The sequence below is a fragment of the Pimephales promelas genome, chromosome 21 (assembly GCF_988280905.1).
Source record: "Pimephales promelas chromosome 21, fPimPro1.hap1.1, whole genome shotgun sequence".
NCBI classification, from domain to species: domain Eukaryota; kingdom Metazoa; phylum Chordata; class Actinopteri; order Cypriniformes; family Leuciscidae; genus Pimephales; species Pimephales promelas.
In genome coordinates, this window is record NC_142789.1 from 5875589 (window position 1) to 5894073 (window position 18485).

An 18485-nucleotide genomic window follows, 5' to 3' on the forward strand; every position below is an offset into this window, starting at 1 on the left:
GGCGTCGTGACACGCTCTGATTCCCAGAGGAACGCTGGACTCGGGTCAGTTCACTACATCTGAGCTAAATATAGACACAGACTCCATTTACCTGAAGGAGAATTTAGAGTTTTGCATCCGACGGGACGAGAGGGGCGGGAGTGACGGAGTGCCGTTCTCTCCGGGAGTCGGGAACAGCCTGGAAAAATAACTAATAACTAATTTCTAAAAGATGGACCACTGAAAGTTTTCCTTAAAAAGCATTATAAGTTTGTTTTTTCATCTTTGTGATGGATTCTGCTGCAGAAGAATGGACCTTTGTACCATGCTTTACATGATGACCATTGATAGACATCTACAACGCTCATGGTGCGAGGGCCTCTATGCAAAACTCTTTCTGTGAGCCTTCCCTTCATGTCTATCTTCATTTAAATGGAGGAAAGAAGCCTGTTCAGCCTGTCCACATGCTACTGAACCCCTCTTCACCTAATTTAAAAAACATTTTACTCCTAAATAAAAGTGAAATTTAGTATTTTCTGTCTTTTGACAGTATTTGAATGCGCTACTTTACATTTTAATGCGTTACTTCACATGTTACATCAAAATGGTAATCTGATTGCGTAATGCATGTTACTTGTAATGTGTTACATCACAAAGTAATCTGATTACGTAATGCATTTTAATTTTAATGTGTTACTTCACATGTTACATCAAAATGATAATCTGATTCCGTAATCCACGTTACTTTGAATGCGTTATTTAACTTGTTGCGTCCAAAAAAGTAATCTGATTATGTAATCCACGTTACTTTTAATGCGTTATTTTACATGTTACATCAAAATGGATATCTGAATTCGTAATCCACGTTACTTTTAATGCGTTACTCCATGTTACATCAAAATGGTAATCTGATTTCGTAATCCACGTTACTTTTAATGCGTTACTTTACATGTTACATCAAAATGGTAATCTGATTTCGTAATCCACGTTACTTTTTAATGCGTTACTTTACATGTTACATCAAATTGGTAATCTGATTACTTAATCCAAGTTACTTTTATTGCGTTTACATGTTACATCAAAATGGTAATCTGATTACGTTGCGTTACTTTACATGTTACATCAAAATGGTAATCTGATTACGCAATGCATGTTACTTTTAATGCATTACATTACATGTTACATCAAAATGGTAATCTGATTACGTTGCATTACTTTCCATGTAACATCAAAATGGTAATCTGATTAAGTAATGCACGCTACTTTTAATGCATTACTTTACATGTTACATCAAAAAGGTAATCTGATTAAGTAATGCACACTACTTTTAATGCATTACTTTACATGTTACATCAAAAAGGTAATCTGATTACGTAATGCATGTTACTTTTAAAGCGTTACTTTACAAGTTACATCAAAATGGTAATCTGATTTCGTAATCCACGTTACTTTTAATGCGTTACTTTACATGTTACATCAAATTGGTAATCTGATTACTTAATCCAAGTTACTTTTATTGCGTTACTTTACATGTTACATCAAAGTGGTAATCTGATTACGTTGCGTTACTTTACATGTTACATCAAAATGGTAATCTGATTACGTAATGCATGTTACTTTTAATGCATTACTTTACATGTTACATCAAAATGGTAATCTGATTACATAATCCACGTTACTTTTAATGCGTTATTTAACTTGTTTCATCAAAAAAGTAATCTGATTATGTAATCCACGTTACTTTTAATGCGTTACTTTACATGTAACATAAAAATGGTAATCTGATTAAGTAATGCACGTTACTTTTAATGCATTACTTTACATGTTACATCAAAAAGGTAATCTGATTATGTAATGCATGTTACTTTTAAAGCGTTACTTTACAAGTTGCATCAAAATGGTAATCTGATTTCGTAATCCACGTTACTTTTAATGCGTTACTTTACATGTTATATCAAACTGGTAATCTGATTACGTAATCCATGTTACTTTTAACGCGTTACTTGTTACATCAGAAAATTAATCTGATTACGTAATGCACATTACTTGTAATACGTCATTTTACTTGTTGCATCAAAAAAGTAATCTGATTACCTAATGCAAGTTCCTTGTAATGTGTTGTTACATCAAAAAAAGTAATCTAGTTACACAAAACCAGCATGGTGCAATATAACAGAACATGTAAGAACTATGTTTTTAAGCATTTCTGTGGCTTTTCCTAGACATGAAGCAACTTTCCTAGCCTAAGCAACTAATGCAACCGCTGACGTACAGGAGTGTAAAGTGTGTCTGCTGGTGTCTGTGGTTTTGCACACTCACAGCAGCTGTCGGATGTTGCTCCAGTCCACACACATGGTGGGCACTTTGGTGCTGCAATGCTCATGAAACTTGTATCCGCACGTCTGACATCTGAAACCATGTAGAAGAAACTTCTGACATATGTCACAAAAGGCCAACTTCAAAAACGTCTTTCGTACCTGTGAAGATGGACGGTCAGATGTTAGAGTCACTGTAAAGATGACATCAGCTCAATTCACACTCACTGACTACAGGAACTTACAAAATTGTGCGTGGTCAATGGGACGTGATCTAAGACTTCGACCAGAAGCTCCTCTCCCACCAGCGAGGTCGAGTCTGTGCTCCAGTCCATACGCAGCTTCTTACTGCACAAACAACATCAGGTCACTCACGGAGCAGTGCATTAACTTTCAGGAGCAAAACTCAGCTTTACAGTTGTGTCTAAAATATTACAATTATTAAACAGAAGATATACAGAACTTCTATACCAGTAAGAATAAGGGTTTCATTACTTAACATTTATTGTTCTTGGTTGATGCTAAAATCATAATGAAATCGAAATGGACAGTTCTTGTTTTTTTATGTGATTTTGTAGGGTTTATTCTAAAAATGTCCACATTATTATAGTTTTAAGTTCCTTGTTTTATTTTTTTAAACATCTCTTCTCTGATGACGAGGGCGGGGCAACCTGTCACTCACAGGACATCTCCCAATAGCAAACCACAACCATCCAATCAACTCCCCACAGACACAATCAAGCCCCGCCCACATCAGTTCTGGTTCCTAAAGTGCTTCACTTGATATATGACACTATAGAGAAGTACTAGTGCAACTTCTCTTCCATGCAGACTTTTTTGACTAATTTGAAAAAAAATGGACCTGAGCTGACATGAACTAACAATGAAGATTAAATACTGTAAAAAAAAAAGAAATATTGTTTATTGTTAGTTAATATTAGCCAATGCATCATTGTGTTTCCATCAATGCATCATAAAGTGTTTCATGCATTGGTCACTGCAATCAACAATATCCCTGTGTTCAACATTAAATTCCCAAACGAATTAGAATCGAATAATGTGTTTGTGAAACAGAATCAGACCAAATTAGGAAGTCTGCATCAATACCCAACCCAATCAGCTACAGTGGATCTGATGATTGTGATAACTTTACATCACTCTGTAGAGATTCATTTCCACATGAAAGTCTTTTTCTGATGGTCGATGGCAAAAATAACAAATGAATTTGCATTAAATATAAAAACAACTTTTTATTGGCACTGCATGTTGATAGTGCTCAGTCTTTCTCATTGTATTCCATTTTTATAAGACCTTTTTATGCCACAACTTACAATGTGTGTTCTCGATGGAGCTTGAAAACGGCGCAGCACTCGGGCTGGAGTCCACGCACCTTCAGGGCTTTGATGAGGCAGTTGCGCAGCGTCATTCCCGCTCGCACGTTCACCTAATTCAACACAAGTCTCAGATTTCATCACTTCAATGGAGAACAAGGGAATGAACATGCATGAACGTTACATAGATGTTTAGCATTATAGCTACTAGCATTTGTGAGTTTGTAAAAACTAGAAATGCATGATATATCGGACACCACATCGGTCTCGGCAGATATATGTTCATGTTTAATGTTATCGGTATCGGCCCGATAAGAAAATAAGGCCGATATAGTAAAGCTGATTAATAATGTATTATGTCCTCTTCAGATGCACACTGTTCAACATGATGGTTCTGAATTGCTTGAAATAGGATTGAAATCACTTCCAAAAATTACATCAAGGCACTTCCAACATAAAGGCCCGTTCACACCGAGGACAATATAGGTTGTCCTTTGGGTCACATGACTATAAACAATAAAATGACTTCCTTGAAGTGACATCACATGTGCCCATCGCTAACGGACTCGTCAAGTCAGCTTTATAAATATAGCGCTTTACATAGATAACAGGAAAATAATGCAACAAAGTTTGTTTCCAGAAGAAAACAGTCTAGCTTCAGTCAGTTCAGTGATGGCTCATTTTTTTTGCAAAAAAGTTATTAATTAAGTCAAAGCTGGAGTCTGCAGTTTTTCCTCTTTGTCGCCATCTCTGTTCGAAATCTGCAATTGCACATGTTCGCGGAATTATCAACTTTACATGAGTTTGACACGGCACAGTGCGGATAAACACAATGAAGCGTGGAAGTTTGAGGAGAGTGTGAGGCTGTCAGTCACCACGCCGGTGTGGATACTGGCATTCAGTATCACAGATTATTCTTTTTGGAAGTATGACCAACATAATCGTTTTCACCGGAAAATTGCATCTGAACTAGAAAAAAAACATCCACTTTTGTTCTGGTTCTGAAATTGCAGTACATCGTGCTGACTAAATCTAAAAATCGCTTATCATATCACGCAAAACCGTGGCATCACCAAATCACCACTGCGTGACTACATGTAATGTCCTTCCGATATGTATCCTTGTTTTCGCATGGGCAGGTTGCAGTCTCTTTTTTTCTGTAGCCAGTCTTTTGTGTTTTACAGCGGGTGAATCTGTTGTTACTGGTGATTGTCATTTGAACCTTTATGGATCCGCAATCAAATTGATAAGTTTAATTATATCAAGTGCTGTGAGAAAAGGCTAGCCTGGATGCCAGCCCGAACTCCGCCCACAAAATTTTTTGGTCGGGAAGTTCGGTCTGGACTCGATCCATTGAGGAGTAATTATGATCAGGAAAAAACATTCGGGCCAATCAAATTGCCAGGGCGGGCTTTATACAATGATGGACAGATGATCTGCGTAAGTACGTAATCATCACGTTATCAAAGAGCGCTTAACTGGTTTCCCTCAGAGATGACTGCAGCTGGAGAATTGAGATGTATAGATTCCGCTGTCGCGAATGTTGTAAAATAAATCGACAGCGCATTAATTTTAATAGACAAACAGAGAACTGCAATCAAGGCATTTCTCGATCGGAAAAGATATTTTTGCCGTCCATCCTACATGATTCGGCAAAAGTGTAACTTATCAGCTGGCTTTGACGGTCGCTAAGAAAATGGGACGTAATGAAAAGGCTGTGGTCGTTGTGGTTTCTCCTTTGGTCGCACTCATGGAGGACCAAGTAAAAGAAGCAACACTCGTTATTTACCTTCTAAAATAAGTAAGTTCTGTAGTTGACAACTGTATGCAAAGTAGTTCACTTATTGCGTTGCTCTGATTGGTTGTAGGTTTACCGACTATCCAATTGAGAGCAGAGGTTTTTTTTCCTGGTTCGGTTCAGACACGCCTCATAATCAAAGCCCTATGGAGCAGTTTCAGACTCATATTCCGACAAGAATATGAGTATGCCGAAGTCAGGCTAAGGGCCGTTACATAGTCAACGCGAGCTACGCGAGAAAGCAACGCGAGTGACGCGAGCGACGCGCTTCCTTTCATAGTGTTAAAGCAGACGCAAGCGTCACGGGCGATGCGTAAAATGCAATACACCGGTCACGCAACAGGGGGTAGTAGATTTTTCACTGCAAACCTGAAAAAGCGGTGAAGCTCGTGAAGGCGTGCGTGGCTCTCCACAACTTTCTGGCATCCACTGAACGTGCCAGATACATGCCCGCCACCTTTGTGGATGCGACGCCTGACACCGGAGAGGTCCAGCCTGGAGAGTGGAGTGGAGGCAGCACGTTGTTGGGCGGACCACGGTTTTCGGTCGGCAGCAGCAGACCCTCCCGGAGAGCGGCACTTGTAAGGGAGCAGCTGGCTGATTACTTTTTATCAGATGCTGGCGTGTTTCCCCACCAATACAGTGTGCTACGATTGGGTAGCACTGACAAATAAATTGATAAAAGTTCGATTTGAAGCATGAGTTTTTTATTATTATTTAACACTTTACACATTTTAACTTATTTGGTATTATGTAAAAACCATTACACATTTTAACTAATTTGGTATTTTAATTCATTAATTCATATCCATAAATCATTAATTCATATAACCAGGCTGGTAAATTTGTCACGGGCACTTTTCCAGTCCGTTTTCACCTGATTCTGTCTTTCCCATCGCGATTGCAACCTCTCTCAGGCATTTTCCAACGCAATTTTATTTGAGTGTACTAATTGTGGTGAACTGTCATATAAATGCGGATGATATTAAATGCTGGTATAAGCTCGTATAATTATTCCTCCTCGCACGCCATTGTATTCAAACCTTCTTCTTCTGTTAACATGATATATTTGAATTAATGTACAATTCTTGCAATGTCGCCCCCACCGATAACGCATAGTATTGCGTGCATCAGTGCGTCGCGTATCAAAAACTAGGACGACACATTTGGCTACGCATCGACGCATAATGGCGGCCAAAGCGTAGCGATGCATAGCCATGCGGACGCGTATGCGTACCGATGCGTTGACTATGTAACGGCCCTAAGAAAAGTCAGGCTAAGAAAAGAAAAGGCTATCTCGGGTCGTGTTTGCGTTCACACAGAAGGCGTTCGGGCAATTTCCTGGGATCAACGCGCTGTGTGAAAGGGGCTATATAATGGTGTCACTGCAGGAGATCAATAATATTGTTGGATATTAAATTAAATGAAAGTTGGAAGGGATTCAGTCATTCACTTTTATTGCCCTTCAAGCTCGCAAAAACGCCGTTTGGAAATCGCCAATTGTTATAGCAATCGTTCTAGGAGAAAACAGCCCTTAATGTGCAAAAGCACTGAACTAGGGTAAATATTCAAACACACACTCCATACTCATCATGAAAACATGGAAATAAATAACACAGGTCTGGTGTTGTTACCACAGTCCGCTGCTTGTTGGGCAGGTAGACACGGATCGTGCCGCTAGCTTTAGAGTCTGGGATTCTCCCATCGTCTGACAATCTCCGGTACGGGAAGTTCTTGAGAATGTTGGGAGACATGCAGGGATCTTCGAACACCGAGTCTTTGCATCCGAACCCGTGACTGGCGCTCTTCCAGGCCCCTTGAACATGCTCCATCACGACAGGCAGCGGCGCACAGGGATCTAGCAGGAGAACACAACCGATATAACGGATCACACAAGGCATGAAACATGATCTATGGTTAATAGAAAACTCCATTTCCTACATCCATTGCTCTCGTTTAGTGGCGGCAGCTCTGAAGTGGGTATTGTGTGTGTGATGGGATTACGTGACTAGCAGAGAAAACCCTCCAAAACAACAGGATAATGCTTTATAACTCAAATTTATTTCTAGAGCACTTTCAAAAACACAACTACAAATAACAAAATCATACAACCAAAAATATACATAATTACAACACATTTTTAAAAGCTAGTTTTTATAAAGTACGTTTTTATAAACAAGGTCAAGACTTCATTTAATGTCTGCAGTATTACAGCGCGTTACACTTGAGCCGTCAAGGACAAATAACTCTGACGAGAAATCATTCAAAAGAACGGCCAAATGTTTTTCAGATTATGATGATAATAATAATAAACTGATAACATTTGGATGATGAATGTGTATCACGTATCACATAAGAAGCAAACTTTATCAAAGAAAGAAGGTAAGACTTTTCATAAAATAATTATTCACTGTCTAAATATGAGTCAACATGACATCATGACTTTTGCGTTTATATACGCCACTTTCGAGTCAGGTGGCGTGTTATCTCTACGCATTTTGAGCTATCCGCGTGTATGTCTACGCCATTAACGTCCGTGTCATTCCGCGTGTCTGTACACGCAGTCAAATCTCCAGTCATAAATGCCATTAACCCCAGTGACGGTTAAGTTTAGGGATGGGGTTGAGGTAAGTCATATCTTTTTTTTCCTAGGATGGTAAGGGAACAGTCATAAATGCCATTAACCCCAGTGACACTTAGGTTTAGGGACGGGGTTGAGGTAAGTCATAAATTTATATAACGTTAAGTCAACGGCATTCATAAACACGCTGAAAGGCGATTATGCGTCAAATGGAAATACGAATTGGCGTGTCATACACACGCTACTTCATGAGATCAGTCTGAAATATGAGTATAAAGTCATTTTAATAACACCAAGCATCAGAAACAGCTTAATGAGAATGAAATTACTAGGCTATAATGCAGAGTTGTGATGTTACTAGAACAGGTTTTTTGCTTGAATGTTGATTATTTTCCTCATATTCTCCATTGTTGCGGCTCCTCTCTTCCCAGTCTGTCAGTAACGCTCTGTTTACTTCCTGTCTCTATGAAGCCCCTCCTTCTGAAAAGCACACTGTCCTCTGATTGGTCGGCTGGAACAGTGTGTTGTGATTGGTCGAGCGCTTTAAGTGTGTTTGGAAAATGTCCCGGCCCTTTCCATAACTGACAATAGAGCTGGTAAGTCCCGCCCCTCCCGCTAACCCCGCTGGACCTCTAGGTTGAAAAATCGTCAATGCAAGTGAATGAGACACAATAATTATTTTCTAATCCCGTTTGAATTTTGCAATGAATGTGAACATATTTTTCATTTAAAGAATGCTACAATTTAGCGGGTAGAATTTTCATACGGTTAGACTTAGTGTGAGAGCACTTTGTTGACTACAACTCTTCGCTGCTTTCGACGCGTTTGATATACGTCACCACCACTAGCACACAGATCCCGCTAAACCAACCATTGTTTGAATGGTGACATTTGGGTACAAAACACATAGGCATCTCGATCTAATTCCTTGGATTATCGCACCGTGATTTGTGGAGGGAAAATGTGTTATGCGGTGATGTCACATATGCGACGTGTAGTCTTTCTCGTTATGTCTATTCCACAACTGCTAGCCAAAGAATCATACAATATACTGTCAAACTCATTACATGAGAAATTATATTTAAAAAAAATTCACAGACAACATATGTTCACATGCATGGCACAATTCAGGATCAGAAAATAATTATTTTCTCTCATTCACTTGCATTGACGTTTTTTCAACCTAGAGGTCCACTTGGAGTTTTACGGATGGGCGGGACTTACCAGCTCTATAGATCATCACAGTCCCGCCCACAGCCCGAGAGAGCGTTGGTGCCGGAAGTAAATTTCCCATTCATTTCTCCACTTTGACATTTTGTAAAATCCATATCTAAAGAGTATTAGAGCATGTCTGAGGATAATCAGCTACGGCTGAACTCATAAGCATACAACATATCATTTCGAAGTGAAAAAACGAAGAGAAAATCCAAAAAAAGTCAAGGGTACAAGCCTGTGCACATATTTTCATTTCCGAGCAAAAGAACTACTTCTCCCATAAACCACCGCGCCTCACTAAAGTCGCCTGAAAGCCACCGTAAAAGAGACTTTTGAGTGACTTCCAAATCTGACAACAGCCATATGAACTTTTTCCTCCAGTGAATTCTATATAGTGAATGTGCAGGGAAACTCCTTTTCCTCCATTTACTGAAGCCTATATGTAAAACGCATTGCACCTGCACATGCTAAAAGACTGAGCATCTGGCTCGCTCATAGGCTGTGCTGCGGTAACTGCACATCCAATGGAGCGGGGGCATCTCAGAGGTGCGACCAATGAACTTAGCCCTACGTCATTACGTGATCTTCAGTCTGTCACGTACATTCGCAGGGTTTCAGACAACGTGACACGACTTCCACCAATCAGATGCATCACTGTGGGATTGTGGGATTGTTCATGGTTGTGGGTAATGAAGTACTTATCCAATACATCATGAATAAAGGGCATTTATCTTAAAACAAGGTTAGTGCCCCATGAACTTTTGGCGTTTATATGAGCATATACAATCGCTTAGTACAGCCGTAGCTCGTTTTAAGTCTACCACGTATGGTTACGTTTTTACGGCTTATATCTCAAATGTCAATGGAGAAATTGTATTGAATTTTTACTTCCGGCACCGGCTGTTGGTGGGACTTTCTGTGATGCTCTGTATAACCCACTACTAAGTAACTCAACCAGGCCCCGCCCTTTTATTCTGCATATGAATTATTATAAGGAGGAATATTGTGACGTGTTTGTTCCCGGAAAAAACTCAAGACTACAAATTGAGGCGTTTCAGCAGTTCAGAAACACTAAGAATCAGAAGCAAACAAAAAAGTCAAATTTTGAGCTTGAGAAGATTGAAAACCAATGTTTACATGTTCTATTTATTAACTTTTCTTTTTAAAAGGTTCATCTTTAAACTGGGATGGCATGGCATGGTACTTGCATATTGTTGTCCTACTGTTAGTTTAACTGCTTCTTTTGCTCTCATTTAAGTCATTTTGGATAAAAGCGACTGCTAAATGAATGAGGTCACATGCTGAAACTTTAAAATGAAACGCAGAGAACCTCCAGTCGTGTGATATTAACCTGCTTTTCAGGCCCAAACACCCAACAGAAACATTAATCATCAAAGTCTCTGCCGCTAAGAAGTGCAGATGGTGACATATCTGTCAGGAACTGTTGCTAGCCTGGGACTTACAGTGTCCTGACAGTTATGCTGTGTGTTCTTGCTGTTCTTCCTATGAAGGACGCGATGCTTCTGCCCTGGCAGTGTGTGTCGGTCAGATGGTTCGCCCACACCGCACCAGTCATTACACAGTATCGGCAGCCAAGACCAATGCATTTCTCACCCGTTCAGCATGAGCCGCTCGACATCCACCTGTTCGCTCTCGGAAAGTAACTGTGCAACTATGTTGGGTTAAACTCGTTCATTGTTCTGCCATCTGGAACCAGTCGAGCAGGTCCGAGCAGCTCACACACACGCTCATGCTAATCCGACGGTCAACGTGTCAGAAACACTAATTACTCTGTAAAGCATTTCTGTGTCATGCTGAATAATTCCTCCTCATTTCTCTCTGCATCACACATATAATGCAATATCAATGTCAGGCTTCCAAACTAAAACATTGCCCTTCATTTAACATTTCAATGTCACGTTATCTTGTTTGTGTGCATACAACATAATATAAATGTGCTTGCATTAGATATGAAGTGTGGATTATGCTTAAAATGCCATGCCAATGATTAATCAAGTTATAAAGCTTTAACAATATGAATGCTGCTCATTAAATGCAAACACGTCTGTAATTTTCAGTAGTTATATATACAATAAATGCTACACTGCATGAATGCAATGTGTAAGACGATTTTAATAACTCAGCAGCCTGAGAAAATAAATCAAGATCACTGTTTAAAACAGACCTATTTGAAACATCTAATTCTAAAAACACACATTAATATATTGCCTTTGTTCAAAAGCAGAACTGACCAATAACTTGATCAAACAGAGAAGGCTATTTGCATTTTTTTTAGCTATGAAGAGGGCAATAATTCAGAGGACATTGTGTCACCCAGTTACATTTTATTAGTTCAACTGTTTTAAAAGACTATATCAGAACTACTTTCATTAAACTATGACCCAATTTACCATAACAATATCTATTTACCGATAAAAGACAGAATATTTATTTTCACTACCAATAGGACTCTGATGTTTTGACCTCAGTTCATGTTTTTAGTTACTTTGATACAGCAGCTATAAGTTACACACACACACACTCACACAGAGAGAGAGAGAGACAGACACCCAGCTGACTGTATAGCTAGAAAGATTAACAGTGCCTGCTTTAATATAGGCTATTTAACCGTGTTTACAAGCTCAATCAAAATCTTCAGTATATTATAATCACACAAACACACAAAACAACTGCGATGGAGGTTTCACTAATAATCTCGCTCGGATAAGCAGCGAGACGCGATATAACCTGCATGAAATACTGTGCACGCGAAATATAGAGACTCGCTTTACTCACCAAAGAAAGTTGTTGAATTGTTGATCCGCCATGATTTTTGCTACAGGGAGTGTGTGACGTGAGAGTGATGTCATCCGCTTCGTCACAGCTCGCGACGCGACAAAAACGCTATTTTTCGCCATTTCGCAGACGGTCGCGTGATATGGCAAGCCCGACATACATTTAAACCATGAAATCAAATGACCAATTCTTATTCAGTTTTTTTAATCTATTTAATATTGCCGTGTTTATCATACATCAATTACCAGTGCACATCTTTATTGTTTTAAATACATGTGCCTGGTAATCTTAAATAACTAACTTCCTAACAAATAACAAAACTTCCCCTCCCTGTTGGAGCCACATCTCTTCTGATGACATGTTAAGTGGTGCGAGGGCGGGGCGATCTGTCACTCACATTAGACCCACCAATAGCAAACCACAACCATCCAATCAATTCCCCACAGACTAAATTATACCACAGTTCACATTTGTTCTTACTTCAGAAGCATTTCACTCACCACCACACATTATAGAAGAAAAGACAAGTGCTACTTCCCTTCATGCTGTTTTTAAAGGGATACTCCACTTTTTTTTGGAAATAGGCTAATTTTACAACTCCCCCAGAGTTAAACTGTTGAGTTTTACCTTTTTTGAATCCATTCAGCCGATCTCCAGTTCTGGCAGTACCACTTTTAGCATAGCTTAGCATACATCACTGAAGTGCACAAGACCATTAGCATTTCTCCCAAAAAATGACCAGTGTTTCAGAATTTTTCCTATTTAAAATGTTACACTAAGACCGACTAAGACAGACGGAAAATGTAAAGTTGCGATTTTCTAGGCTGATATGACTAGGAACTATACTCTCATTCCTGCGTAATAATCAGGAAACTTCACTGTCGTACACTCTAAAAAATGCTGGGTTGTTTTAACCCAACTTTGGGTCAAATATGGACTAACCCAGCCGTTGGGTTAAATTTTTACATTACATTTTTAACCCAACATTTCGGGTTTGTCCATATTTGACCCAAAATTGGGTTAAAACAACCCAGCATTTTTTAGAGTGTACCATGAGTGCAGCAGGCATATATGACTACACAAACTTAGTCCCGGACACATTGGAAGCTGGGCACTATTTTCAGGCGCTGCCTCATAACATTATGCCCATAGATATCATATAAAACGTTGCACAACTTTTTTTAAATAGAAATGGTGACGCTGTTCTGATGACACAAGAGTTGCAACTATGGCAGCAGAGAACGCCATCCTTTTGTGTTCTTTGTTAAGAATTTTCAGACCCTGATGAAGTCAGTATATATATGTGTGTTTAATACTACAAAATATACCCAGATGTTACAGTTACTGCACTTGCTGCCCAGAACACAAGAGAACATCCCAATCGAGTGAAGGGATTTCTGGAAACTGAAATGGAAGCACACATTTTACATTTACATTTATTTACATTTATTTATTTAGCTGACGCTTTTATCCAAAGCGACTTACAATTGCTATATGTCAGAGGTCGCACGCTTCTGGAGCAACTAGAGGTTAAGTGTCTTGCGATTCGAACCTGGGTCTCTCACACCAAAGGCATGTGTCTTATCCACTGGGCCATCACCACCCCTAATTTACATTTGACATAATTCAGATTAAAACATCTATTTAGCCTCACATACTGACTTTATTTGTTTTAATACCCTTTATTTTTCTTTCTCATTTTTAGTAAAAGCACTTAATAACCATTGTTTTCTATACCAAATGTCATACACTTGCAATGAAGCTAAAAATATAAACAACTACATCATTATGTTGGTGTCCTATATTTTTACAATAAACGTCAAACATGTCTTCTAATATTCTCAGTTGTTGCGTATACCGAGCAGCATTGAACACATTCGTAAATTACTTTCCTTGAACCTATTATGCGAGTTCACTTGCTTTATAGACATGTTGCTGCTGATTGGACTGCAGTTCTGACACACCCACCAAACAAGAGAAAACGGATCTCAAACCCTGTTGCACACCGGTTTCCAGGAAACATGACGTTCAACTTGGAAACCGTAGCAAAACGTTGCGCACCGTTTTGAACTTGAACATACCCTTGGTGTTCGGTGAAGCCCCATTCTGAAATATGAAATGAGTTGTGATTGGTCAGCTGGTCCAGTGTGCTGTGATTGGTCAGCTGGCCTAGTGTGCTGTGATTGGTCAGCTGACCCGGTGTGCTGTGATTGGTCAGCTGGTCCAGTGTTCTGTGATTGGCCAGCTGATGCGGTGTGCTGTGATTGGTCAACTGGGTCGGGGTGTTCTGTGATTGGTCAGCTGGGTCGGGGTGTTCTGTGATTGGTCAGCTGGGTCGGTGTGCTGTGATTGGTCAGCTGGCCCAGTGTGCTGTGATTGGTCAGCTGGTCCAGTGTTCTGTGGTTGGCCAGTTGATGCGGTGTGCTGTGATTGGTCAACTGGGTCGGGGTGTTCTGTGATTGGTCAGCTGGTCCAGTGTTCTGTGATTGGTCAGCTGACGCGGTGTGCTGTGATTGGTCAACTGGGTCGGGGTGTTCTGTGATTGGTCAGCTGGGTCGGGGTGTGCTGTGATTGGTCAGCTGGGTCGGTGTGCTGTGATTGGTCAGCTGGGTCGGGGTGTGCTGTGATTGGTCAGCTGGGTCGGTGTGCTGTGATTGTTCAGCTGGCCCAGTGTGCTGAGACTGGCAGCGCTCAGCACATATTTGGGAAATGTCTCGCCCCTTCATAACCGTGAGATCTACAGATGTTATGTTAATATTAACAATGGTGTCATTTTTAAACCATTTTGACCCCGATCCAGACTCTGATAATATTAATGAACAAGAGGATCATGCAAAACGGATTTTACAGGACGTTTAGTTTAGTTTAGTACATTTAAAAACAACATGCGTTGGCCAAACTGATTTCCATTAAACAATTAAAACAATAGCATGTCATCCATCATTTAATCATATTTGTCGGAAAACTATGGTAATACAAACAGTAATCGATCAAAAAATCATGGATCATTTTCCTAATAGTCCAGTCATTTTCTGAAAAAGGTTGAACAAATTGCAACAGAAGCAAATTCAACTGATTTTTAATCTCAGTATGTCCCGAGTAAGGGAAAAAAGCCCAGAAGAATCCCATCAGGGGAAAGTTTAGAAAAAGACCCAGCATATTCATTCACCTATTCATACTGCTTCTAACGTGAACAGGGAAAAAATTAACCTTTAGATATCATCACGAGAATTACTGTAAGATTTGACTACTTACATCAAGAGGAACAAAAAACGTATTGCATTTTTTTTAATTGTTCGTTAACATGGGCAAGTGGTGCATAATCAAATTACGTATGTGCTAATTTGCATAAATACCACAACAGATTTAAACATTGGGTATAGCCAGGAGAAGTCTTGTAGAACCTTGTTGACATATAACAGTAAAATACTTAATGTTAAGGTTTGAAGGCATCCATTTAGGCTACATTAATGCATAGAGGAAGTCAGAAGTACTTTAGAAACCAGCCGTTATCAATATTGCAGAGATGGGGTTTGGGGCTGGGGCCGTGGGACTGTTTCTAGAGGACGAGTCTGAGTGAAGAGACACACGGGTAAGGAGAATGCATAAGTTAAATAAAAAGTGGCGGGATCAAACGATCACATTAATTCATGTAGGAGAAAGAAAAGGAAATCTTTCTTACCTGAGTGACAGCTTGTAGACCTTGAATGATCGACTAAATCTCTGCCACTTATGGGAAGTGGGGACATTCACGAGAATTCTTACGAATTTTACGAGGTGGCTAATTCGTAACAATTCGTACGACCTCGCTCCGATGAATTAGTACGTTTTTGCTAAATCGTACATATTTTACGAATTGGCCAATTGGCTTTATGCCCAGCTGCACTACTTCCTGAACTTAAGCCAGCTCCTTTGTTTCCTGTCTGCCATTATTGGACAAATTGATTAGTTCAGGTGTGCCTGACCTCAGTAGTCACGGCAACAATAATCAGACACACCTGAATTAATCAAGCTTGGCCAATAATGGCAGACAGGAAACAAAGGAGCTGGCTTAAGTTCAGGAAGTAGTGCAGCTGAATTGCTGCATAAAGCCAATTCGTATGAATTCGTACGAATGACCTACCCCTGACCCCGCCCCTAAACCTACCCATCACGTGGGTTTGGAAAAATAGTGAGGTCGTATGAATTACGAATTGGCCACTTTTTAATCACTCATACGAATTCGTATGAATTGGTCGTGAGATAGCGTAGTCTTTTACTGTAAGATGACAACAAGATTCTACAAGACATTTTCACCTGGGCCGTACCCAATGTTTAGATATGTTGTGTTATAAAATGACTTTTTTATTTACTCAGATATGCCCTGTTGTATTATAACTATTATTTATATTTTTGTATATCCAAAGATTGTGAGATAATATTTGGCTATACAAGATATTTAAAAATTATTAAGAATAATAATAATAATAACAACATAAAAAAGTTGTTATTTATGCAAATTAGCACATGAACCAGTTGCCCATGTTAACAAACAATTTAAGAAAAAAAAAACTTGTAATACATTTTTTGTTTGTCTTGATGTAAGTGATCAACTCATTTCAAACAATCAAACACGTTTTACCCTGTTCACGTGAGAAACAGTGTGAATAGGCGAATGAATAGGCTATATTTGGGTCTTTTTCTAAACTTTCCCCTGATGGGATTTTTTTCTGGGCTTTTTTTTTTTTTTTTTTACTTACTCATGACATATCGAGGATACAAAATCAGTTGAGTTTGCTTCATTTGGAATTTGTTCAAGGTTGACCCCCATTGCTTGACGGACTATAAGGGCAGTGTCTTACAAAAGCTCCAGTAAACACTTCATCAATACTGTAAGTTAGGGGTCAGAGAGTCTCTGTGTTTGGGTTGGGGTGCTAATGCCATAAAGAACCCTTCACACTTTGTGAAACAACAAACTCAAATGTTTGATACCTTTGCCTATGTTAAATGGAACTAGATTTTTGGGTATTTTTGGATCCAAACACTATATGTATGGATTTGCCGATATCCCTTTCAAGGAAACCCAAACCCTAACGCTATACGACACAGTAGAGCTTTACATCCAAAAATTCAGCACTGATTTCGATTTGAGCTGCATGAGTGATAGATTCTCATTATGTTTTAGCAGGTTACACTTTTACTTTTGAAAATGTTTTAAATATGATGATTTGTTTGTTCAAACAATTAATCACAATTAATCACACAAAAAAAAAAGAAGAAAAAAAATTATAATATATGTGCTTGTTCTGTGTGTAATTATTTTGTATATATAAATACACACATATGCATTTAAGAATTGTTTCAAGTATATATATATATATATATATATATATATATATATATATATTATGTATAAATATATACACAGTATATACGTGCAAATATTTTTATATTTATGTAAATGCATATTTATACATACAAAATAATTATAAACAGCAAACACACACCCTATATTGTGTAAACACAAAAACACAAAGTTAAATTTTGGATGTTGCCCAGCACTAGTTTTATTATTTACTATAGCTTTTTATGTATTTTTTCAGATCGTCCATACACTGGAAATTACAACAGTTTTTTTTCTGTCATAACAGTGCCACCACATGGCCACAGCAACACATTACTTGCATGACTTATCTCTTCCAGATATTGTGTTACAAATCATTAAATGAAACATATTACACATGATCTCACGAGTCCAGCATTACACAATGACTGTCATATCTGTTCAGTTTTGCCCTATATAGACAGTGTATAGTATAGTAATATGCATAGTAATGGGATGCATGATGATCTATGCAAGAGTTTTATTTTGTTTTGATCAAAGATGTAAAACAAAAGATAACATTTATAGCAAGATCATAGTGACGTCCACTGCATTCTATCATCATATTCGGCTATTGTCGTGTAGAGAACAGATTATTCCTCACCTGAGTCAGGAAGAGCTGCTGAAATGCATCCGTGAGATCATCTTCTTGATCATCACACACTGTGGATCCACTCTCCTCGCCCGCATCCTCATTGAAGTACAGCTGGACAAACACAAATCATCCTGGAGCTTTTTCCTATTGTGTAGATCCAAGGAAAGGCACTTCTTCTGCTGAGGTGCTTGAGCTGCGGCTCAGAGTCAGATAAAAGCCCCTGTCTCTCTCTCTGTCTCTCTCTCTCTCCCTCTCTCTGTGTGTGTGTGTGAATCCCAGGACATCTCAGATGCTCTCAGAGGCGGAGAGAACAGAGAGCAGATTTAAGGTATTCTCTCATGCTTCCATCATCTGAAGACAACAGAAAATGCAGAAGTTTATGTGCTCAGGTGAAGATATCACTTCTATGTATATGTGATCATTTATATTTCTCTCATTTAATTTAATTAATATTCAACAACATTATTGATCTCTTGCATTGACATCATTACATGAGAACTGAACTGAGCTGGA

The 18485-nt window shown here is 39.0% G+C and overlaps 1 protein-coding gene across 4 annotated transcripts in view; it reads right to left on the reverse strand.

Moving 5' to 3' along the window:
* The window catches only part of raf1b (Raf-1 proto-oncogene, serine/threonine kinase b), a 37857-nt gene extending 19573 nt beyond the window's left edge, over positions 1-18284 (reverse strand). The window contains exons 1-6 of one of the 4 annotated variants that reach the window (XM_089125399.1): positions 17982-18284; positions 7058-7281; positions 3626-3738; positions 2540-2642; positions 2299-2456; positions 92-190 (exon numbers count right to left, since the gene is read on the reverse strand). In XM_089125399.1, coding sequence (XP_088981525.1) covers positions 92-190; positions 2299-2456; positions 2540-2642; positions 3626-3738; positions 7058-7255 — 671 coding nt within the window. In that variant the 5' untranslated portion in view covers positions 7256-7281; positions 17982-18284. Of the gene's footprint in view, positions 1-91; positions 191-2298; positions 2457-2539; positions 2643-3625; positions 3739-7057; positions 7282-12015; positions 12139-17981 lie in introns of those variants that run through there. The other 3 variants (XM_039648993.2, XM_089125397.1, XM_039648996.2) reach the window with 3 other exon arrangements.
* Positions 18285-18485: the final 201 nt, after the last annotated feature.